General features: G+C 42.0%; 1 protein-coding gene across 1 annotated transcript; it reads left to right on the top strand.

Moving 5' to 3' along the window:
• The first annotated feature begins 9,887 nt into the window (after positions 1-9,887).
• Positions 9,888-23,585, top strand: LOC124622818 (gastrula zinc finger protein XlCGF49.1-like). The gene is made up of 2 exons (XM_047148610.1): positions 9,888-10,238; positions 23,178-23,585. The coding sequence occupies exons 1-2, from the start codon at positions 9,888-9,890 to the stop codon at positions 23,583-23,585; spliced, it is 759 nt and encodes a 252-aa protein (XP_047004566.1).
• Positions 23,586-25,332: the final 1,747 nt, after the last annotated feature.

Genomic DNA, 25,332 nt, shown 5'->3' on the forward strand with positions numbered 1-25,332 from the left:
ACTGTGAAATAAATGGATAGTGAAACAAAATGACTATTCAATCTTGTAAAAGAAGACATTATGAAGAAGTAATCTATTTTATGTATATGTGTAAATGAGAAGATTAGTGCATAGGATATATATATGGTTGAAAATATTACTGTGTCACAACCTAATAAAGGGCAAAAAGACAATACTGCATATCGTTACGTATATATGTAAATAGTCTTAGAGAAAATGATACAAAAGTAGTGTTAAGATGTAAGAAGAAGATGTATTGGACTTCAATGTATATATCTTATACCAAGAAAGCTTATGTTAGCCATAAGAAGAGTTTATTTAGTAATTGTTTGAATATTTATTAATTTTGTAGTGTTGTAGATAAGTATGTGAAGCAAAATCGAAAGTACACTGCAATCATGTGTGCTGAAAAGTAATGACATGAGGAAATTTAATGCAACCCCGTCAAATGAGGATATTTAATGCAACCCTATCAAATGATGTAGTAACATGAAATAGAGGAAGCGGAATAGCATGTATAGAGCACTGGAATAATAACAGGAAGCAAACCAAGACAACCGTCTAAAGACAACAACTACTCTATGTTTATGTGGGAAATGCAATTGATCACGACAACGAAAAAAAAAAAACTAATGAGAATAAATGAACCTTTTTCGTAACATTACTAGATGGAAAAATAAAAATACCTGTTAATAAATAACTATTTGTACTAATTTAAAAAGCAAGAAACAATGAACTATGTAACAATGTAAATACTGAAACTTGGCAAGAGAGCCTACAGTATGGTATTAAAAATTATTTTACTGTACGTTGATGTTGGTTAACGACCAGAAATAATTGAAGAATGATGTGAAATAAGGACGCAAATAAATATTGAAAGAAATTGCTATCTTCACATAAGAAATTACGGACCTGGCCGAATGAGATAATTTGAAGAGTGTTAAATGTTGGAAAAGGGATTTAATCGAAGTGTATTACGTACGCAATCTACCTGTCAACTGTTAGTGAACAGTTAATGCAATTAAACGATTGTAACAGAAAATGAATAACCTAACCGTATTGCAGAAGTCATAGAAGTTTTAGCAAACTACTAATTAACTAGAGTGCCTGAGCTAACTGAACGAAAACATTATGGAAGTCAGTGATAGTGCGAAAGGTACTCACATTAACGCCATGAGACGATTATTTCGTAAAGCACCAAAGATTTCCATCCCACAGCTTCGAGAGGAATACTCAGCTACGGTAAACAATCACGGTTGATCGGTCCTTCAAAGCGCGCTCGTCGCGCGACACAACAGATAAAGTTCATGTGTACTAACTTGTGACAAAGAATATATTGTCATAAGTCAACCATTACACTTCAAAATTTTAATGAAAGCATTGTTCTGACATAAACGTCATCGATTCTCACAATTAATACAACAAGGAAGTTTGTGGGCGACAGTGATTTAATGTACTTTAATGTTGCTAAGTCAGTCGCAGTGTGAGCAACATAACTACTTTCATCAGAGATGGATTTACAGTGGACTTCACAACGGCAAAGACAATATTGAGATCCGATTTGTCATCTAACCTGACGGCAAGAGCGGCTGATTTGAAATTGGGATTGGGAGAGGAAGACAAGAACCAGGTTGTATCCAGCCAAATATTCCATCTGATGCAGGTCGCAGCCTAGGGCATCAATCGTCATAACCGGCTGCGATCCCTGCTTTGCACAGCCGGCTGGAGAACTGTGGACTTCGTCCAAGAGAATGTGTTGTGTAATTATGTATTTTATTTCAAAATGTTTCTGATACAACCCAATAGACAGATTTGAAATTTATTTAAGGGCGTTTTGTCTAGGCCCACTCATTAATCATAAAATTGTTGTAACATATATGTACTTACTTACTGAGTGAATCAGAGTGTGAGTGAATTCACAAGGACAGGTACACCATCCTATCAAAATACACAACAGATAGGCCTGTTCTGTCTGGAACCCTCTTCAAGACTTTACAGTCCGGGTGGCCGTATAACATTACAGGACTGTATAACATTACAGGTTTTGAATATCTTATTAGTATCTGTCAGTTGGTATGTAGAAATTGAGATTTGGTTGATTTCTTTATATAGTTTTGCGTGATTAAGTCCCGACGCTATACAAAGCTGTCATTTACTTACGTGCGATTTGCGATCTGTTGTGTGTTACTTTCCGATAATAAATCAATTTTTTTCTGATTGCCGTTAAAATGTAATGACGATAAATGTTTGAGATCATTTGGAATAATATTTTAATAACTATGTAGATGACGTGACGTCATTCGTTTACTCTTAGAAAGAAAAAAAGAGTGTTAATTGTGCATTTATGGACGGTCAGTGTCGGGATCAGTGATTAATATTCCAAAAATAATTGATTGGACGAAGTTCAATTGCACACAGTCGTTTACGGCGAATTATGACCTTGATTTTTTGACATTCGACATTTCTGCTCAACACCATTGTTAACATAACTGGCCCATCATTCTGACCTCTTATGTGGTGTAGCTTTGTATCACTGCGATCGTTAATGTAAATGGCACGGTATTTCCTTCTTCTGTTTTCACGGTAAATGATAGCAGCCAAACAGTCGCAGGATAAAGATTTGTTGAAATCCTTGACCACGGTTTCGGTATATCTAAATACACCTGAACAGGAAGACACCTTCATTAGCAAAAAAATTAGCAACATAACTGAGATAACAGAAAACAACCACTTATATCTTTAAGTACCGTGAAAAATTTCCACAGTATTACAAGCACAAAAACTTTTAGTCACTTACAAATTCACATCTTGCAGTGGAGGTACATAGAACAAACGTGCCAATGGCGTCGTCAGTAGTTAAAGTTAAAATATCACCTCCATCTGTAGAGCATATTTATGAAGAGATGGTAGATGCGAACACGGCATGCTATCAGTACTTAGCCTGTGAACTAGCATGAAGAGGATGTGGAAGCACTACGGCAGACAGTTTCACCGAGAGAGACCACTTGTGGCACACGCATTAAAACCCGGCATACATACTCATACGCGTCAAAATTTTAAAGGTTGTGCTACGTCAAACCCTCTACCTTAATAAATAATACATATCAGAACCATTTAAAACACCTGTATACAAGAGAAAATATGGGCACCAATCTGCCTATGTCCTAGTGTCAAGCAGGAACTTATCCAGAGAGAGAGGGCACTTGTGTCATGAGCAAGAATCTTGCGCAAATTAAGGGCTAGGTTACATACTAGCGAAAACGAACAAAATGTTTTAGTAAATCGAAACCATCTGTCGTAATGAATAAAAATCATAACAGAGACATTTAAGCCACACATAGCCAAAAAAAGCTGCGAACAACGATAATCAAAAATACGTTTCTGTTTCTCTACCTCCATCCGCTGTTTGTGAAAGCCATTTCAGACTTTCAGCTATTGTTTTATATGTTTCTGAGATAGATTCTTCTCGATGCAATGACCTAGTTTTAGCAATCATTACTTTCATGAAAGAACCCTCTGCGTCTCAGAATCTTCGTACACTGTCATCGTTATGCTGCCGTCCACTAAACCGTTTTCGAAGTAGCATACAACATCTATATACTCTAAAAATACTTCTTGTCTATGGCCTTGAAGAAAATAAGTTCATCCATTGGTCTTTTTGGATTTCTTCAATTCTGTCATTTAACATCTCAATTTTCTAGATATTGCCTTGACAAGACTTACCAGTTCCGTTAATTTTGGGTTGACTGCCTCGGTTTTTCTGTCAATGTATAGACGAATGTGCTTCGCACATTACGAATGAGTGTGTGACACACGTGTAAATATGTGCTTAGCCTACAGAATAATGAGACAATTGGTCATGAACACAGCACCTTTTAACCCTTGAAATACCAAATGAGGGGGAGGCAACTTTGTCCCCACCTTTGAAAATATCGTAATCCAGTTTGGTACTTTATATTTTAAAATTTTGAAAGATATAATACTTATTGTTTTTAATTATCCGTTATATGCGATTTTGTAACTGTTTTAAATATTTTAGTAAAACTGTACCCAAAAATTTATCTCTTAATATTGAATGTGACCTTTTTAACGATTTTCATGTTCGTGTTTTCGTGTTCAGGACCCTTTTTGCACATCGATATAACTTTAAGAAGAATATTACGACTGAAGGATCAACGACAGTTGACGAAATTTGTATTTCTTTAAGATTTTTCTGGTGGTCATGAAGTAGTCCTCCACTCTGTGTTGCCGGCAGGAGTGGCCGAGCGGTTCTAGGTGCTGCGGTCGCAGGTTCGAATCCTGCCTCGGGCATAGGTGTGTGTGATGTCCTTAGGTTAGTTAGGTTTAAGTAGTTCTAAGTTCTAGGGGACTAATGACCACAGCAGTTGAGTCCGATAGTGCTCAGAGCCATTTTTTTGAGCCTGTTTGTTACTACAGCGTCATCAGATATGAACGAACTGCTTGACTTTACTTTCGCAGGTGATGGAATATCACTGCCTCACTGAATGTCGGGTAGGTTACTCCTTCAAAGTAGTCCAAAGTAAACTTGTAATATCTAATAATTGAGCTGAAACAGCGTTTTTGAAGTATGTATACGCATGTTAAAAGTGGGCCTCCTCAGGGTGCATTAACAATGACACAACAAAATTAGCCTTCCCACAATCAGTAGACCAATTATCAAAGCACTTACATTATCACAAAGTGACGAATCATTTTACCTCTTTCCTGGTTAGCAGAATCATTCATTACTACAAGGTTCTTGTGAGAGAGCTGCTTCATCTGCTGAGTGATGGTGACAACTATACAGTTACGTTACGACACAGGGGGCTTTTGTAGCTGCATTTCTTTGTATATGTACTCTTACATATAGCAGTGTATTTGAAGATACGTAAGTAAGATCGTAGTTCTATGTCCACATTTAGTTCAAACATCTGTTCCTCGGGTATTGATATCCAACATGAACAGTAGAGTTCAGTGAAGGCTTTCACTGATGGGTGGGGGGATTTGCACGCCATCTCCAAGGGTTTCCTCTACATTCTCTCGTAGAATCGATAGTCCTATGGTTCCCAGTTCTGTTGATAATCTAGATGGAGTTGAACTGCATGACTGGAATACATTAAATTCTTAAAAGCGCCTTCCTGTGAATCAGTGCACCGTCTCTCGCTAAATATTTTAACTGTACATTGGAATTTTCCTCCTGTGATAGTATGATCACTTAGTATACAGACAATTCCACCATCAGGGAGTAATATTACTTCAGCTTCGCTACATCATGGATCTTCGAATACCTCTCTGGATAAAACTCATTATCTGACTTCAATGCCTTGATGACTTGCTTAAGGGCACTCACCTGAACTTCAACAGCATTATTTCCACACCAGACAACTGCAATGAGCTACAATCGGACATTATTATGTTTCGAGTGATTTATCGCCAGTTGTTTGCAAACATAGCAGCTGTATAAACAAAGTTTAAAAAGAAAGAATGTTCTCTAAAATATATTTTCGATCACCTTTTTATTGTTAGTGTAGAAATGTAGAATAATTGTCTCTCCTTCTTTTCTGTGAAGTTCCTGATTACGCTCATTTGCATGCGTTAGATATATTAGGGTCACTGTAATACACTCCTGGAAATTGAAATAAGAACACCGTGAATTCATTGTCCCAGGAAGGGGAAACTTTATTGACACATTCCTGGGGTCAGATACATCACATGATCACACTGACAGAACCACAGGCACATAGACACAGGCAACAGAGCATGCACAATGTCGGCACTAGTACAGTGTATATCCACCTTTCGCAGCAATGCAGGCTGCTATTCTCCCATGGAGACCATCGTAGAGATGCTGGATGTAGTCCTGTGGAACGGCTTGCCATGCCATTTCCACCTGGCGCCTCAGTTGGACCAGCATTCGTGCTGGACGTGCAGACCGCGTGAGACGACACCTCATCCAGTCCCAAACATGCTCAATGGGGGACAGATCTGGAGATCTTGCTGGCCAGGGTAGTTGACTTACACCTTCTAGAGCACGTTGGGTGGCACGGGATACATGCGGACGTGCATTGTCCTGTTGGAACAGCAAGTTCCCTTGCCGGTCTAGGAATGGTAGAACGATGGGTTCGATGACGGTTTGGATGTACCGTGCACTATTCAGTGTCCCCTCGACGATCACCAGTGGTGTACGGCCAGTGTAGGAGATCGCTCCCCACACCATGATGCCGGGTGTTGGCCCTGTGTGCCTCGGTCGTATGCAGTCCTGATTTTGGCGCTTACCTGCACGGCGCCAAACACGCATACTACCATCATTGGCACCAAGGCAGAAGCGACTCTCATCGCTGAAGACGACACGTCTCCATTCGTCCCTCCATTCACGCCTGTCGCGACACCACTGGAGGCGGGCTGCACGATGTTGGGGCGTGAGCGGAAGACGGCCTAACGGTGTGCGGGACCGTAGCCCAGCTTCATGGAGACGGTTGCGAATGGTCCTCGCCGATACCCCAGGAGCAACAGTGTCCCTAATTTGCTGGGAAGTGGCGGTGCGGTCCCCTACGGCACTGCGTAGGATCCTACGGTCTTGGTGTGCATCCGTGCGTCGCTGCGGTCCGGTCCCAGGTCGACGGGCACGTGCACCTTCCGCCGACCACTGGCGACAACATCAATGTACTGTGGAGACCTCACGCCCCACGTGTTGAGCAATTCGGCGGTACGTCCACCCGGCCTCCCGCATGCCCACTATACGCCCTCGCTCAAAGTCCGTCAACTGCACATACGGTTCACGTCCACGTTGTCGCGGCATGCTACCAGTGTTAAAGACTGCGATGGAGCTCCGTATGCCACGGCAAACTGGCTGACACTGACGGCGGCGGTGCACAAATGCTGCGCAGCTAGCGCCATTCGACGGCCAACACCGCGGTTCCTGGTGTGTCCGCTGTGCCGTGCGTGTGATCATTGCTTGTACAGCCCTCTCGCAGTGTCTGGAGCAAGCATGGTGGGTCTGACACACCGGTGTCACTGTGTTCTTTTTTCCATTTCCAGGAGTGTACATGTGGTGTACGGTGACTGGGGAACGGGGGGGGGGGGGAGAGGGGGGGGGGTACGGGCATAGTATGTGTCACCACCGACTTTGAATGTGACATGCACAATTGCGTCTGCTGTGCTATAATGCTGGAAAGTGCTGACTTTACTGTTCCCATATTGACAGACACACCTTATTAACGTAGCCTGCCCCATCAAGCTCCCTCGGAATAACGTGTGGCTCAATGAGACGATTAGAAAGCACCCCTAACCACTCATTCAGTGAGAAACGTTATCGCTGAGGTGAGTCAAGAACAGAATGTGAGTGTACGTCGAATCTGAGCCAAATTAAACAGAAACTTAATCTAAACGCTAACACTTCAATTACTTTTAATTAACTATGATAATTTATGCTACTGAAGTCGGTGACAGCTTGTAGTCACAATTTCCTAATTATCTCGTAAGCGCCCGTTTGTGTACCAGTATTTGCAAGAATTTTAATGTTTCGATTACCGCATACTTTCAATTGCGTCAGTTCACGTCATTAAGTACGATACACGTTTCATAACAGATGTTTACGTGGATGTCTCCCACTTACTAATAAAGAAATTGTTAAGCGCGAAAGAAACTGAAATTTCTCTGTGTACAATACGATTTTCTTTTGCAGTATTTTTAATTTATAGCAATTTAGGGAATGGATGTCATTTTTAAGAAGCAAATTTTGCTCATAGAACTGAATAATTTTGGTAATCTGGCATTTAACTGGATCCGATTAAAATAAAAACGAAGCATTTGCGAGAGTTTGTCTGCTGAAAGTGCAGTGACGACGGTAAGGTCGTATTCTTGTAATTAATGAATTAATGTTATACTACTAGAGAACCAGGAAACTACATCTACGTAAAAACTCTGTAAGCCAATGTTCAATACGAGGCAGTGAGTTTTTCGTGCCAGTTGGTTGGGTGGTTGTTTCGGGGAAGGAGACCAGACAGCGAGGTCATCGGTCTCATCGGATTAGGGAAGGACGGGGAAGGAAGTCGGCCGTGCCCTTTCAAAGGAACCATCCCGGCATTTGCCTGGAGCGCTTTAGGGAAATCACGGAAAACCTAAATCAGGATGGCCGGACGCGGGATTGAACCGTCGCCCTCCCGAATGCGAGTCCAGTGTCTAACCACTGCGCCACCTCGCTCGGTTTCGTGCCAGTGCTAGTTTCTCCACGCAATACATAATTTTCGAATTGAGCGAATAGAGGGTGATTGTAAATGCCTCACTATTTGAAACCGTCTCTCTTATCTGCATGCAAGATATACGATGGAGACAGGTAAATTGTTCCACAACCGTAACACCAGTGCTTTACACCTAGTAATCACGTTACATATGAGCGACTTTGACTTTCCTTCAAAGATTAGCATTTAACTGAACGTCTTCGTTACACTTTCATGTGGCATGTACTGTCTTTAACTTTCCTGGATGTGATATCTAAATTCGCTTGATACGTATTCTTAAGTCTTCATATTGATTGCTCCTAATATTGAAGTAGGACTTCAGAATTTATTACTACAGTATCTTGAATACGATTTCCTTCACAGATTTAAAAGATTTTCCCAGACTCTTCCCATCAAATATGTCATCCTTTCCTCTTCCACCCTACTTATTTTACGTGTGCATACTATTTTACATTTCGACGTCGTATTACCTAAAAATATTTAAATTTGTTACAAACTCCAGAATTTCACCACTAATTTGGCAACCGTGCACTAGCCGAATCCTTATCTTTGCGATGCTATATGTGTTGCATCTGATCATATTAAAAGATGCATTTAAAGAGATCTGTGATTCTGTATAGAAAGTAGAAACAGCTACTGACCTTGTCGTTCATTTCCCTACATTTTTCTCGCGCAAATTCTTTGTTGTAAGAGACAGTTTAATTAGAGAATAATGTTACACGAAGGGAAACATAGCCCTTTCTCTACGCGTGCTAGGAATGGTTGTATTATAGTGCATAACTGGATTGTACTTCTGCTACACACGCACATGAAAGCGATGTGTGCCATCACGTATATACTGGCTATTTTTCCGGTCGGGGTGGCCGAGCGGTTCTAGGCGCTATAGTCTGGAACCGCGCGACCACAACGGTTGAAGGTTCGAATCCTGCCTCGGGCATGGATGTGTGTGATGACCTTAGGTTATTTAGGTTTAAGTAGTTCTAAGTTCTAGGGGACTGATGATCTCAGCAGTTAAGTCCCATAGTGCTCAGAGCCATTTGAACCAAGTACCTATTTTTTCAAATCTAATGTGATGGTACAGGCTTTCGATAAGTGCATGAAAATAGCAAATAGTTGAAATTAGCTTCCTTCAAGAAAAATAAATATGTTACAGTCTATGTGAACCAATTTTTCTTTTTTAAAAAATAATCAGTACCAGTATATTTTGAGGAGGTGGTTTCCTCGTGCCTTACAGCTTGTTAACGTCTGAAGACAGTTATTTAAGAAACATCAAGAGCTGCTGTTGAAATAATCCAACACATAGGAGGATGGAACCTGTATGTAGACTGTTTCTTAATATCATTTAACTGTATTAATGCATTTTTTGTTGATCTCAGTTTTAGTGACACAGGGTTTGGTGCTTACGCCACAGTATACGAACGATATCACACAGGCTGACAACAATAACTTTATGTTACCTGGTGATGATCGGTTAAAGAAAACTAGGGTAGGAAATTGTATTTCATCTGGAACTCTTGATGGCTCAAAAATGAGAAGACCCTTAACTAATAACCCTATTTTTACTGCTTTCGACCTGACGTTGTTTAAAATGAATCTTCTGCCTGCCAACAGCTTCACTCGCGTACGCATACAGGAGAAAAGCCACACATGTGCGCAGAGTGCGGGAAGCGGTTCAGCCAACGTCGGAACTACCGCTACCACCTGTCGCTACACTCCGGTTCGAGAGAGTTCGAGGCATCGTGTCCGGTGTGTGCCAAAGTGTTCAGCGACCGGGGCTACCTGAGCTCCCACATGAAGATCCACCGCGACCAGCGCGAGTACGCCTGTGCCGAGTGCGGGAGGCGGTTCAACCAGCGCGTCGCCTACAACACGCACGTGCGTACACACACCGGAGAGCGGCCGCACCGCTGCACCGTCTGCAGCGAGACCTTTTACCGCAAGGCGCTGCTCAGTCAGCATATGGAGAACCACACCAAAGAGAAGCCCCTAGCCTGTCTGGTACACAAATCACTTTCTTCTTTTATGCCTTAAGGTATACTTCGACTCTGTCTCTCTCTCTCTCTCTCTGTGTGTGTGTGTGTGTGTATGTGTGGTTACCACACTCTCTCACAGACACGTAAACACACACTACCTCTTCTGAAACCCAATAGTGGCAGTTTGCGTTAATTTTGACCAACGCGATCAAAAGATAAGGGAAGGGTTGAAACATAGTATTGAGTTGGTGCGTTGGTGTATTCAGGGAAGTGGAAACTCAGGTGGCGTGTACAAACAGTTCTGTGAGAGACAGATAGCACAAATTCATTATCAGTACCTGCTGTAGAACATAAACAGAGACATATGTTTCGGTAGCGCACAGAACGCTGAGAGACAGTATCAGAGTTTTGCTATTGGAGAACATGGAAACCGCTGTCTACGTCGAAGCTCATAAACAATGCCAATACCAAAATGGGAGGGGCGCATTTCTGCTGTACGAAGTTCTACCCGATTCAGTCCACTGATTGGCCAAGCGATACAAAAAGAACACCGGCTAAAATTAGATACAGAAAAAGCAGTGGGTAATGTTATTTGTCTTTTGCAGGATAGGTCATTTCTTTGGCGGCCCCATCAATAATTAAAAACGGTGCTCCAGCTGAAGACGGTATTTATTCAGCAAAATTATGTGACATTGTGCGATATAACAATACCTCCACTAACAGTTAATTAGTTCAAAAATTATCACGTCGCGCACTCAAAGTATGATCTTTCTATTGCTCAACTAAAAGGTCTTTAATGTAGGAGGTACTGCTGCATCAGTTGATTACAGTCGCTGAAGAAAATTAACAATAATATCACTTATCTTGTATTCGCAATCCAACGACGATCTTGCTCTAGCTTTGGCTCGTAATTAAAAATGTTGTCTAGGTAGCATGACTATCACTGTTGGTGCGAAAGGCATTCGGATATTAATTACGCCGACTTGAAGAACTTACGAAGACAATCTGTAAGGATTAATTTGATGATTTATGTTTTTCATTTAATGTACTTCATATTTTTTAAACAATTTTCACGTGAAAATAATTCTTGACACTCACTTTTCACAAAAATTCACATTTATTAAACTTTTTATACTTTCGTATGCTCAAAACTTTGCTTCATCATACAATTTCGCAGCCTTTACTGCTCTTAATAAAACTCACAACATTTTTCATTGTCCATAACTCAGACTTATCTTTTCATTTCTAACACAAAGTCAAGACTGTTCATGTTCAACCCAAAAACTGGACTACTCTGTACGCTTCCGAGCCAAAAGTCACAAGCCAGCATCAAAGATATTCACACTAGTTATTATGCCGATTTCAACGTCTCAAAATATCGAGGTACATACATATAAATATGAAACCAAATTTGAATAGAGTGAAAAATATGAGACATTACGCAGAAAAAATATTCATTAATCTACGGTATCGAAAAATAGGGTTGGTGGGTGGTAATGGTTTCTCAAATAAAGAACCACTACAGCCGGAAATAACCTTCATACCTGAAACAGGCATTGCATAAACTTTTGTGAGAGTGAAAAGTGCTAGCAGCCTGCAAAATGACAGATACATACTGAGAAATTGCATTTAACAATATTGACAAATGTTTGTGTAAGATTCGACAGGTCCTATTTTTTGCTAAGAACGTAAAAGACTCAGTTATACGTAACTCCGTAGACGTAACCCGCACCAGTTTGGGTTTAGAAAGACAAGGTGTATTAATGAAAAAAGCGATCAGAACAGTATATAGAAAATCTACTGTGAAGCGCACGAATACCACAAATTTATTGGGAAAAATCACCAAGGGATACAGTTCTCTCTGTGATACAGCTTTTGCGATCCACCAGGAGAATCAGTCTCACGATTGACGGTGTGCGAAGATCATACAGATTATATCGTAGCCTAGGAGGACTGGCTATTGGTGGCAGTCTCACGAGAAATGAGAGGGCAGTTAACGGAGACAGACACTGTACAATAAAGCCCATGAATCATGGCGTTAACGGAACGTTATGTATCAAGCTGGAAAGGAAACGTGTATATAAATCGACGAGGAAACAGGAACGAGAGTAGAAATTCTATTAGTGAATACTTATGAATACAAATAGACCAGTGACTGACTTTAAACGACCACATTCTAATTGTAATGAACACAATTACTCCGAAAATAAAGAACAACAGCAGCTGCAGATACATAAGGAGTCACGTAGTCGTTCCAACGTTCGTGTTGTGCTCAGTAAGTCCTGAATCTATATGTGACAAAAAAGCATTTTGCATGCGAGAAGCTTCAGTGTATTCAGAACGCAAACAAGAAGCTAAGATAAACATACTAGAAAACATAGTTAAACCTCCATCTGTTACAGAATCTGGCTACAGTAAACGATTCTGGGTACAAAACGCCTCCAGTCTCAAGGAATATGTAAACTATAGACTCTTTTAATCATAGTAAATATCACAGTCAGCACAGTGGCATCTACTAGATCACACAACTGACGTTAGACGTTGGTGGTGATTAGGAAGGGTCTTCGGAACCAGGTCACTGAAACCTGTGGAGTGAGGCAGCGACTGTAGCATTTCAGAGAGGAAGTTCAGATGTAACTAAATACTACATAACAACTAATCGAACTGAGCAGAAAAAGTGCAGGGATGGAAGGTTTGAGGTATCTTCTGAGGTTTGCATTCTTAGAAGGCAATGATGGTGGATTTATTATTCAATTCTATTTCGAGAGTTTCCTGTTTCCCATTCTTTTTTAATGGAATGTATCCCTTTTGCAATTAATGAAATATTCCCGGTTATTATGCTGTGATCGGATTGATTTCACATTAAAACCTACCTTTTCGTCCGCATCTGTGGAGGACATCGTCAAGTGGAATCGTAGCTTCTTTAAGTCTCCGACTCATTGCCTGGCTTACAACTCACTGCAGCAAAATTCCGTTTACGTGTTACCACGCGAAATGGCGTGACGTCACATGCTTTGAATACCCGAGCGCAATCGAGCTGTTGCTATCAGCCCATTGTGAAAGACAAGTGCACATCTTCTTCAGCACTGGGATCTAGAAGTCATTCACTTTCAAGTCCTCCTCCTTTTTATTCATATTGCAGAGGTGTAGCAATCTCCGTGATCTCTCTGTATAGCCTTTCATAGTATCTGCTTGTGGCTGCCAGTAATTGATTCTTGTTGTTGTTGTTGTGGTCTTCAGTCCAGAGAGTGGTTTGATGCAGATCTCCATGCTACTCTATCCTGTGCAAGCTGCTTCATCTCCCAGTACGTACAGCAGCCTACATCCTTCTGACTCTGCTTAGGGTATTCATCTCTTGGTCTCCCTCTACGATTTTTACCCTCCACGCTGCCCTCCAATACTAAATTGGTGATCCCTTGATGCCACAGAACATGTCCTACAACCGATCCGGTCTTCTAGTCAAGTTGTGCCACAAACTCCTCTTCTCCCCGATTCTATTCAATACCTCCTCATTAGTTATGTGATCTACCTATCTAATCTTCAGCATTCTTCTGTAGCACCACATTTCGAAAGCTTCTATTCTCGTCCTGTCCAAACTATTTATCGTCAATGTTTCACTTCCATACATGGCTACACTCCATACAAATACTTTCAGAAACGACTTCCTGATAAATCTATACTCGATGTTAACAAATTTCTCTTCTTCAGAAACGCTTTCCTTGCCATTGGCAGTCTACATTTTATATCCTCTCTACTTCTCCCACCGTCAGTTACTTTGCTCCACAAATAGCAAAATCCCTTTACTACCTTAAGTGTCTCATTTCCTAATCTAATACTCTCAGCATCACCCGAACTAACTCGACAACATTCCCATTATCCTCGTTTTGCTTTTGTTGATGTTCATCTTATACCCTCCTTTCAAGACACTGTCCATTCCGTTCAACTGCTCTTCCAAGTCCTTTGCTGTCTCTGACAGAATTATAATGCTATTAGCGAACCTTAAAGTTTTTGTTTCTTCTCCATGGATTTTAATACCTACTCCAAATTTTTCTTTTGTTTCCATTACTGCTTGCTCAATATACAGATTGCATGACATCGGGGAGAGACTACAACCCTCTCTCACTCCCTTCCCAACCACTGCTTCTCTTTCATGTCCCTCAACTCTTATAATTGCCATCTGGTTTCTGTACAAATTGTAAATAGCCTTTCGCTCCCTTTATTTGACCCCTGCCACTTTTAGAATTTGAAAGAGAGTATTCCAGTCAACATTTCCTAAAGCTTTCTCTAACTCTATAAAATGCTAGAAACGTACGTTTGCCTTTCCTTAATCTATTTTCTAAAGGTAAGTCGTAGGGTCGGTATTGCCTCACTTGTTCCAACATTTCTATGAAATTCAAACTATCTTCCCCGAGGTCGGCTTCTCCCAGTTTTCCATTCGTCTGTAAAGAATTCGTGTTAGTATTTTGCAGCTGTGACTTATTACATTAGTAGTTCGGTAATTTTCACATCTGTCAACATCTGCTTTCTTTGGGATTGGATTTATTATATTCCTGTTGATGTCTGAGGGTTTTTAGCCTATCTCATACATCATGCTCAAAAGATGATAGAGTTTTGTCGGGACTGGCTATCCCAAGGCCTTCAGTAGTTCCAATGGAATGTCGTCTACTCCCGGGGCCTTTTTTCGACTCCGGTCTTTCAGTGCTCTGTCAAACTCTTCACGCAGTATCGTATCTCCCATTTCATCTTCATCTACATCCTCTTCCATTTCCATAATATTCCACTCAAGTATATCGCCCTTGAATAGACCCTCTATATACTCCTTCCACCTTTCTGCTTTCCCTTCTATGCTTAGAACTGGGTTTCCATCTGACCTCTTGATATTCATGCAAGTGGTTCTCTTTTCTCCAAAGGTCCCTTTAATTTTCCTGTAGGCAGTATCTATCTTACCCCTAATGAGATAAGCCTCTACCTCCTTACATTTGTCCTCTAGCCATCCCTGCTTAGCCATTTTGCACTTTCTGTCGATCTCATTTTTGAGACGTTTGTAATCCTTTTTGCCTGCTTCATTTACTGCATTTTTATATTTTCTCCTTTCTTCAATTAAATTCGATATTTCTTCTGTTACCCAAGGATTTCTAATAGCCCTCGTCTTTTTACCTACTTGATCCTCTGCTGCCTTCACTACTTCACCCCTCAAAGCTATCCATTCATCTTCTACTGTATTTCTTTCCCTCATTCTTGTCAGTTGTTCCCTTATGTTGTCCCTGAAACTCTGTACAACTTCTGGTATAGTCACTTTATCCACGTCCCATCTCCTTAAATTGCCACCTTTTTGCGGTTTCTTCAGTTTTAATCTACAGTTTATAACCAATAGATTGTGGCCAGAGTCCACATCCGCCCCTGGAAATGTCTTACATTTGAAAACCTGGTTCCTAAATCTCTGTCTTACCATTATATAGTCTATCTGAAAACCTGTCAGTATCTCCATGTTTCTTCCATGTATACAACCTTCTTCTACGATTCTTGAACCAAGTGTTAGCTATGATTAAGATATGCTCTGTGCAAAATTCTACTAGGCGGCTTCCTCTTTCGTTTCTTACCCCCAATCCATATTCACCTACTACGTTTCTTTCTCTTCCTTTTCCTACTATCGAATTCCAGTCACCCATGTCTATTAAATTTTCGCCTCCACTATCTGAATAATTTCTTTTATGTCATCATACATTTCTTCAATTTCTTCATCATCTGCTGAGCTAGTTGGCATATAAACTTGTACTACTGTAGTAGGCGTGAGCTTCGTGTCTATCTTGGCCACAAAAAGGTGTTCACTATGCTGTTTGTGGTAGCTTACCTGCACTCCTATTTTTTTTATTCATTTTCCTGCATTACCCCTATTTTATTTTGTGTTTATAACCCTTATTCATCTGACCAGAAGTCTTATTCCTCCTGCCACCGAACTTTGCTAATTCCCACTATATCTAACTTTAACCTACCAATTTCCGTTTTTAAATTTTCTAACCTACCTGCCCAATTAAGGGATCTGACATTCCACGCTCCGATCCGTAGAACGCCAGTTTTCTTTCTCCTGATAACGAGGTCCTCTTGAGTAATCCCCGCCCGGAGATCCGAATGGTGGACTATTTTAGCTCCGGAATATTTTATCCAAGAGGAAACCATACAGTAAAGCTGCATGCCCTCGGGAAAAATTACGGCCGTAGTTTCCCTTTGATTTCAGCCGTTCGCAACACCAGCACACCAAGGCCGTTCTGGTTAGTGTTACAAGGCCAGATCAGTCAATCATTCAGACTATTGCCCTTGCAGCTACTGAAAAGGCTGCTGCCCCTCTTCAGGAACCACATGTTTGTCTGGTCTCTCAACAGATACCCCTCCGTTGTGGTTGCATGGTTGCACCTTTCTTTCTTTCTTTTTCGTTTTTTTTTTTTTTTTTTTTTTTTTTGTTCATCAGTCTACTGATTGGTTAGATGCGGCCAGCCACGAATTCCTTTCCTGTGCTATCCTCTTCATCTCAGAGTAGCACTTGCAACCTACGTCCTCAATTATTTGCTTGACGTATTCCAACCTCTGTCTTCCTCTACAGTTTTTGGCCCCTACAGCACCCTCTAGTACCATGGAAGTCATTCCCTCATGTCCTAGCAGATGTCCTATCATCCTGTCCCTTCTCCTTATCAGTGTTTTCCACATATTCCTTTCCTCTCCGATTCTGCGTAGAGCCTCCTCATTCCTTACCTTATCAGGCCACGTAATTTTCAACATTCGTCTATAGCACCACATCTCAAATGCTTCGATTCTCTTTTGTTCCGGTTTTCCCACAGTCCATGTTTCACTACCATACAATGCTGTACTCCAGACCTACATCCTCAGAAATTTCTTCCTCATATTAAGGCCGGTATTTGATATTAGTAGACTTCTCTTGGCCACAAATGCCTTTTTTGCCATAGCGAGTCTGCTTTTGATGTCCTCCTTGCTCCGCCCGTCATTGGTTATTTTACTGCCCAGGTAGCAGAATTCCTTAACTTCATTGACTTCGTGACCATCAATCCTGATGTTAAGTTTCTCGCTGTTCTCATTTCTACTACTTCTCATTACCTTCGTCTTTCTCCGATTTACTCTCAAACCATACTGTGCACTCATTAGACTGTTCATTCCATTCAGCAGATCATCTAATTCTTCTTCACTATCACTCAGGATAGCAATGTCATCAGCGAATCGTATCATTGATATCCTTTCACCTTGTATTTTAATTCCACTCCTGAACCTTTCTCTTATTTCCATCATTGCTTCCTCGATGTACAGATTGAAGAGTAGGGGCGAAAGGCTACAGCCTTGTCTTACACCCCTCTTAATACGAGCACTTCGTTCTTGATCGTCCACTCTTATTATTCCCTGTTGTTTGTTGTACATATTGTATATGACCCGTCTCTCCCTATAGCTCTCCCCTACTTTTTTCAGAATCTCGAACAGCTTGCACTATTTTATATTGTCGAACGCTTTTTCCAGGTCGACAAATTCTATGAACGTGTCTTGATTTTTCTTTAGCCTTGCTTCCATTATTAGCCGTAACGTCAGAATTGCCTCTCTCGTCCCTTTACTTTTCCTAAAGCCAAACTGATCGTCACCTAGTGCATTCTCAATTTTCTTTTCCATTCTCCTGTATATTATTCTTGTAAGCAGCTTCGATGCATGAGATGGTGAGCTGATTGTGCGATAATTCTCGCACTTGTCAGCTCTTGCCGTCTTCGGAGTTGTGTGGATGATGCTTTTCTGAAAGTCAGATGGTATGTCGCCAGACTCATATATTCTACACACCAACGTGAATAGTCGTTTTGTTTGCCACTTCCCCCAATGATTTTAGAAATTCAGATGGAATGTTATCTATCCCTTCTTCCTTATTTGACCGTAAGACCTCCAAAGCTCTTTTAAATTCCGATTCTAATACTGGATCCCCTATCTCTTCTAAATCGACTCCTGTTTCTTCTTCTATCACATCAGACAAATCTTCACCCTCATAGAGGCTTTCAATGTATTCTTTCCACCTATCTGCCCTCTCCACTGCATTTAACAGTGGAATTCCCGTTGCACTCTTAATGTTACCACCGTTGCTTTTAATGTCACCAAAGGTTGTTTCGACTTTCCTGTATGCTGAGTCTGTCCTTCCGACAATCGTATCTTTTTCGATGTCTTCACATTTTTCCTGCAGCCATTTCGTCTTAGCTTCCCTGCACTTCCTATTTATTTCATTCCTCAGCGACTTGTATTACTGTATTCCTGATTTTCCCGGAACATGTTTGTACTTCCTCCTTTCATCAAATAACTGAATTATTTCTTCTGTTACCCATGGTTTCTTCGCAGCTACCTTCTTTGTACCTATGTTTTCCTTCCCAACTTCTGTGATGGCCCTTTTTAGAGATGCCCATTCCTCTTCAACTGTACTGCCTACTGCGCTATTCGTTTCTGCTGTACCTATAGCTTTAGAGAACTTCAAACGTATCTCGTCATTCCTTAGTACTTCCGTATCCCACTTCTTTGGGTATTGATTCTTCCTGACTAATGTCTTGAACTTCAGCCTACTCTTCATCACTGCTATATTGTAATCGGGGTCTATATCTGCTCCTGGGTACGCCTTACAATCCAGTATCTGATTTCGGAATCTCTGTCTGAGCATGATGTAATATAATTGAAATCTTCCCGTATCTCCCGGCCTTTTCCAAGTATACCTCCTCCTCTTGTGACTCTTGAACAGGGTATTCGCTATTACTAGCTGAAACTTGTTATAGAACTCAATTAGTCTTTCTCCTCTTTCATTCCTTGTCCCAAGCCCATATTCTCCTATAACCTTTTCTTCTACTCCTTTCCCTACAACTGCATTCCAGTCGCCCATGACTATTAGATTTTAGTCCCCCTTTACATACTGCATTACCCTTTCAATATCCTCATACACTTTCTCTATCTGTTCATCTTCAGCTTGCGACGTCGGCATGTATACCTGAACTATCGTTGACGGTGTTGGTCTGCTGTCGATTCTGATTAGAACAACCCGGTCACTGAACTGTTCACAGTAACACATCCTCTGCCTTACCTTCCTATTCATAACGAATCCTACACCTGTTATACCATTTTCTGCTGCTGTTGATATTACCCGATACTCATCTGACCAGAAATCCTTGTCTTCCTTCCACTTCACTTCTCTGGCCCCTACTATATCCAGACTGAGTATTTGCATTTCCCTTTTCAGATTTTCTAGTTTCCCTACCACGTTCAAGCTTCTGACATTCCACGCCCCGACTCGTAGAACGTTATCCTTTCGTTGATTATTCAATCTTTCTCTCATGGTAACCTCCCCCTTGGCAGTCCCCTCCCGGAGATCCGAATGAGGGACTATTCCGGAATCTTTTGCCAATGGAGAGATCGTCATGACACTTCTTCAGTTACAGGCCACATGTCCTGTGGATACACGTTACGTGTCTTTAATGCAGTGGTTTCCATTGCCTTCTGCATCCTCATGTCGTTGATCATTGCTGATTCTTCCGCCTTTAGGGGCAATTTCCCACCCCTAGGAGAAGAGAGTGCCCTGAACGTCTATCCGCTCCTCCGTCGTCTTTGACAAGGCCGTTGGCAGAATGATGCTGACTTCTTGTGCCGGAAGTCTTCGGCCGCCAATGCTGATTATTTATCAAAATTTATGCAGTGGCGGGAATCGAACCCGGGACCGAAGACCGCTGCACCAACAGTACGGATATCTGTATCGCTGAGGCATGCAAGCCTCCCCACCAACGGCAAGGTCTGTGGTTCATGGGGGGACTTGTGTCCCATTAAAACGAAAAGTGGCGGTCTCCTGGCTGGAAAGCATGTTCCGCAACAGCTGATCTGTCAATCTCCCCCTTTCTACAATTGTCGTTACGCTCTTCCAGTCTTTTTTTGAAAGTTATTTTCGTAGTACCCAAGAACACCTCCACGTCACTACACAGAATCCTGTAAAGTACTGCAGAATCAATAAAAACTGGGCAAGGATGCTAGCAAACCTATGAAAAAGCAGGAATTTATAGGATTCCTTGTAGTTGTGGGGAGGAGCACGTGGGTACTACAAACAGAACAATAGAAAAGCTAGTAGAAGAGTGCAAGAACAATTTTAGAAGGGGGAAGATTGACAGTTCAGCTGTTGGGGAAGATGCTGTGTAGCAAGGACCATCACATTCGTTTTGATAGGACTCAAGTACTGGCAGCCAGAAGCGAATACAATGAAAGCCAATACATAGGGGCCAAAGTGGTTGTCAAAGAGGCCAGCAATTCCAATAGAAGGGTGGAGAGCGTGAAACTGAATGAAACTCGATCGTGGTGCTGAAGAAGATGGATACTAATGTTCCACTATGATGTGACAGCAACAGTGGACGACGGTAACCGGTAACAGGTAACTGCGCTCCAGTATTCAAATCACGCGACGTCAAGCCAATCCGCGTGTGCACGCTTAAACGGAATCCTGCTGTAGTCAGCAGCGAGCCAGGGTGAGGCCCGGATGTTCAAAGAAGCTTGATCCCCCTTGAAAATGTCCTCCACAAATGGGGACGAAATTTTGGGTTTTAATGTGAAATCCATTCCACGAAGGTATAATATCCCAGAATATTTCATTAGTAGTGATATTTTCAGCAGCGGAAGTTTACGTGTCACAATTAATACATTTTAGAAATTCTTCCAATCCATGTGTGGCATACAGTAAACCAGTGCTTAGCAGTATTGGTTAAAAACAGTCTTGGCTGCAAGTGTAGTTTTGTAATTTTTTCAACTACGCTTTTCGCCTTATTTAGGTATCTTCAGGTTGATCTACATAGAAAACAGAGAGCAAATGTAACTATTTAAGAATCGTGATCGCGTTGTGCAGACTTGGATAACCTAAAAGCATGTATAAACAGATAAAATACTGAAAGAGTAAATATTTTTATTTGGTATTTCATAGAAGCATCCTTTTTACAGTGTAGCCAAAGGGCTTCGTCGAATGCAGCAGGCCAACATCGCCTTCGTTAAACTAAGTAAAAATGAGAAACATAAAATAGTAAAAACAGACAAGAAAATTCACCAATGATCGGACACTCAGAAATGTAATCACATTGCCAAAGCCTTATACTAAGGCCTTACCTTTTCTAGATGGACGCGAGTGACTCCAAGATCTGTATAACGCGTTCCCGTTCACAGGAGCGAGTAACAGAATAAGATGGGGCTCAGGTAGAAAGCATAATGCACCACAGCGTCGTGTGCTAGTACTGACATCTAATACAGAATCACCTCAATAGGTGGCGATGCCATGCAGCTGCTGGTAAGAATGAGAGATCGCAACCTGAATACACACTACTGGCAATTAAAGTTGCTACACCACGAAGATGACGTGCTACGGACGCGAAATTTAACCGACAGGAAGAGGATGCTGTGATATGCGAATGATTAGCTTTTCGGAGCATTCACACAAGGTTGGCGCCGGTGGCAACACCTACTACGTGCTGACACGAGGAAAGTTTCCAACCGATTTCTCATACACAGACAGCAGTTGAAATGTTGTTGTGATGCCTCGTGTAAGGAGGAGAAATGCGTACCATCACGTTTCCGACTTTGATAAAGGTCAGATTGTAGCCTATCGCAATTGCGGTTTATCGTATCGCGACATTGCTGCTCGCGTTGGTTGAGATCCAATGACTGTCAGCAGAATATGGAATCGGGGGTTCGGGAGGGTAATACAGAGCGCTGTGCTGGATCCCAACTGTCTCGTATCACTACCAGTCGAGATGACAGGCATCTTATCCGCATGGCTGTAACGGATCGTGCAGCGACGTCTCGATCCCTGAGTCAACAGATGGGGACGTTTGCAAGACAACAACCATCTGCGCGAACAGTTCGACGACGTTTGCAACAGCATGGACTATCAGCTCGGGGACTATGGCTGCGATTACCCTTGACGCTGCATCACAGACAGGAGCGCCTGCGATGGTGTACTCTACGACGAACCTTGGTGCACGAATGGCAAAACGTCATTTTTTCGGATGAATCCAGGTTCTGTTTACAGCATCTTGATGGTCGCATCCATGTTTGGCGACACATCGCGGTGAACGCAGAATGGAAGCGTGTTTTTGTCATCGCCATACTGGCGTATCACCCGGCGTGATGGTATGGGGTGCCATTGATTACACGTCTCGGTCATCTCTTGTTCGCATTGACGGCACTTTGAACAGTGGACGTTACATTTCAGATCTGTTACGAACCGTGGCTCTACCCTTCATTCCATCCCTGCGAAACCCTACATTTCGGCAGGATAATGCACGACCACATGTTGCAGGTCCTGAACGGGCCTTTCTTGATACAGGAAATGTTCTAGTGCTGCCCTGGCCAATACATTCTCCAGATCTCTCTCCAATTGAAAACGTCTGGTCAATTGTGGCTGAGCAACTGGCTCGTCACAATACGCCAGTCACTACTCATGATGAACTGTGGTATCGTGTTGAAACTGCGTGGGCAGCTGTACCTGTACACGCCATCCAAGCTCTGTTTGACTCAATGCCCAGGCGTATCAAGGTCGTTATTACGGCCAGAGGTGGTTGTTCTGGGTACTTATTTCTCAGGGTCTATGCACCCAAATTGCGTGAAAATGTTATCACATGCCGGTTCTAGTATATTGTGTTTGTCCAATGAATACCCGTTTATCATCTGCAATTCTTCTTGGTGTATCAATTCTAATGACCAGTAGTGTAAATAAGGAATTAATTTTCATTAGCTGGTGGTTTTTAAAACATAAGTTATTCAGATACGTGTACTGGACGCAGAAAGTCTGCTGCTGGTTCTTACAGCAGGTCTTTATGGCGCGATCTCCTGAAACACGAAATCCTTGTAGAAAGCGTACAAGCGAACTAAGTTTACTAGCACCGTTTGTCGACACGGCTGTCCTTGAGCGCGATCTATTTTTCAGGAGAGCGGCAAGTGCTTCTCGGAGAGCAGCAACAAGGCGCAACACGAGAGTTCGCTCTCGGGCCTGCCGCCGTACGTGTCCGAGCGCTGCCTTTGCAGCTCCTCCCAGGACCACTTGTGCTCTCACGTCGCCTGTCACGCGGGCACCGTCCCAGCAGCCGGCAGACGCCGGTCTGCAGGATCGTCCACTCCTTCCGGCGCCCTCGGTCCGTCGCGCAGCACCAGCGTCATTATCAGCATGCCGCCGCCTACGATACCCGACCGTACGGTCTCCGCTGAGGCGTCGCACCCACCAACGCCTCCGCGACAGCCGCCGCAGGCACAGCCGTCGCTGTCGCTACCGTGCGAGAACATCGACGTCGGCGCATCAAGAGTTCATTGCCACATAATGGAGCCAAAGGGATCGTAGGTCTTGTTCTATAACAAGGATGATACCACAGAATCCCTGAGAGAAATTGCCGGAAGAGCTCATTTATTGTGCTTCGCTCTGGCATGAACTGAAGGCCACAACATTTGAATCAGTTTGTGACGGGTCTATTACGCTAGCTGACGAGGAAAGCGAAAAGTTGTCCATGTACTCAATTAAGCACCGTGTCATTATCTGCTGTCATGATAAGTTCTAGAAATGGTGAGTTCACCACTGCCATCTTGCACTCTGTGTTATTAGTGATTTAGATAAATGACAAGCATGTATGGAACTCCTTGGCCCCTTAGAAGTGGAAATATAGAAGTGGAACGTAAATTCCTCTTCGCAAACCGCACTAAACAGGCATAGCGTCTGCAGTGGGTTGTACTATTCTAATCAGGACCTAGACTTTACTGCTCTCATCCCTTTATTTCTCGAACTAGTGGTTAGTAATAGAATAGGAGCGATAAATCCACAAGTTGATACGAAAGACCTACGTATCATTTTCCAAACGACAGGAACAACGCCGAGCGGTTCTAGGCGCTTCGGTCTGGAACCGCACGACCCCTACGGTCGCTAGTTCGAATCCTGCCTCGGGCATGGATGTGTGTGATGTCATTAGGTTAGTTAGGTTTAAGTAGTTCTAAGTTCTGGGGGACTGGTGACCTCAGATGTTAAGTCCCATAGTGCTCAGAGGCATTTGAACCATTTTTTGACAGGAACAACAACAATCACATACGAAATTGCAGAATCACAAGCGACTAAAAGCCTATGAGGAAAGACGTAGAGAGGGAGATAAAGAGATAAGAAAGGAAATAGATACTAATCAGAACATATCAAAAAAAGAATATGCTGGAGTCTGCAGTAAGCATTTTAAGCAAACATTTCTGGAAGTAGTTCTGATTCCGTATTGCCGCTACACATTCCTCTAGTGTGCATAAAAAGTTACTGTATTCTTTTGAATTTGTATTTCCCATATTCGTGTACTGCTTCCCTATCGTCGATTTCTTCAATGATCTCGATCAGCTTGGACTTCGCGTCATTCACAGTGTCTTTAAGTGGGTTCTTTGAAACGTTCTGCCGATAATTGGTGGAGGTAGGTATGATTTTGTCCGCCCAATTGGAAAACGTACAGACGTTTTGGCATTGGAAACGCTGTAACAGTTCCTCGCTTATTTTCCATCGTATTGTTTGTAACCAACTGTATTTGATTGATTACATTATAACATGTTACTTAATATTCGAATAGAAGGAAATTGTCATTTAACGTTTTCTTAGTGTCACATCAATTACTTCATTTTAGTCTCAAACTTTTGGTACGAATAAATATGCTGCTTATTTCCTTCGTTGAGAAAATCATCCGTACGAAAAAGAGCATAATAGGCATGAAGATCCATGGAATTGTTCTGATTTTTTTATAATGACACTTTTCTGCGGGTTATGACCGAGAATGAATCACGAAAATCCGTTTGGCATCAGAGGATATATCATCCGTAAAATAGGATTGTCTAATGTACTTGTCATTAATAAAGCTTTTTAATTATTGTGTCACAGTCAGAATGGAATGCGGCCGGCTCGCTCATATATGGTCGTTGTAAAAGAATATTACTTTTAATAGAATATGAAATAAAGGTTATATTGACATTCGTAACTTTGTATTTTTCATCCCACGTACTTTTAAAAGTGCTACCTACTGAATACCAACAGCTTCTAAACACTTTATTTGAAAGTAAAAGAATTTTACGTTTGA

This window comes from Schistocerca americana, chromosome 7 (genome assembly GCF_021461395.2).
Source record: "Schistocerca americana isolate TAMUIC-IGC-003095 chromosome 7, iqSchAmer2.1, whole genome shotgun sequence".
Lineage (NCBI taxonomy): Eukaryota > Metazoa > Arthropoda > Insecta > Orthoptera > Acrididae > Schistocerca > Schistocerca americana.

Bases quoted from the DNA above. Each gene is read 5' to 3' on its own strand.
- LOC124622818 (XM_047148610.1), top strand. From the start codon at position 9,888: ATGTGCGCAGAGTGCGGGAAGCGGTTCAGCCAACGTCGGAACTACCGC. The intron at 10,239-23,177 runs GTACACAAATCA...TCTATTTTTCAG, and splicing joins AGAAGCCCCTAGCCTGTCTG to GAGAGCGGCAAGTGCTTCTC.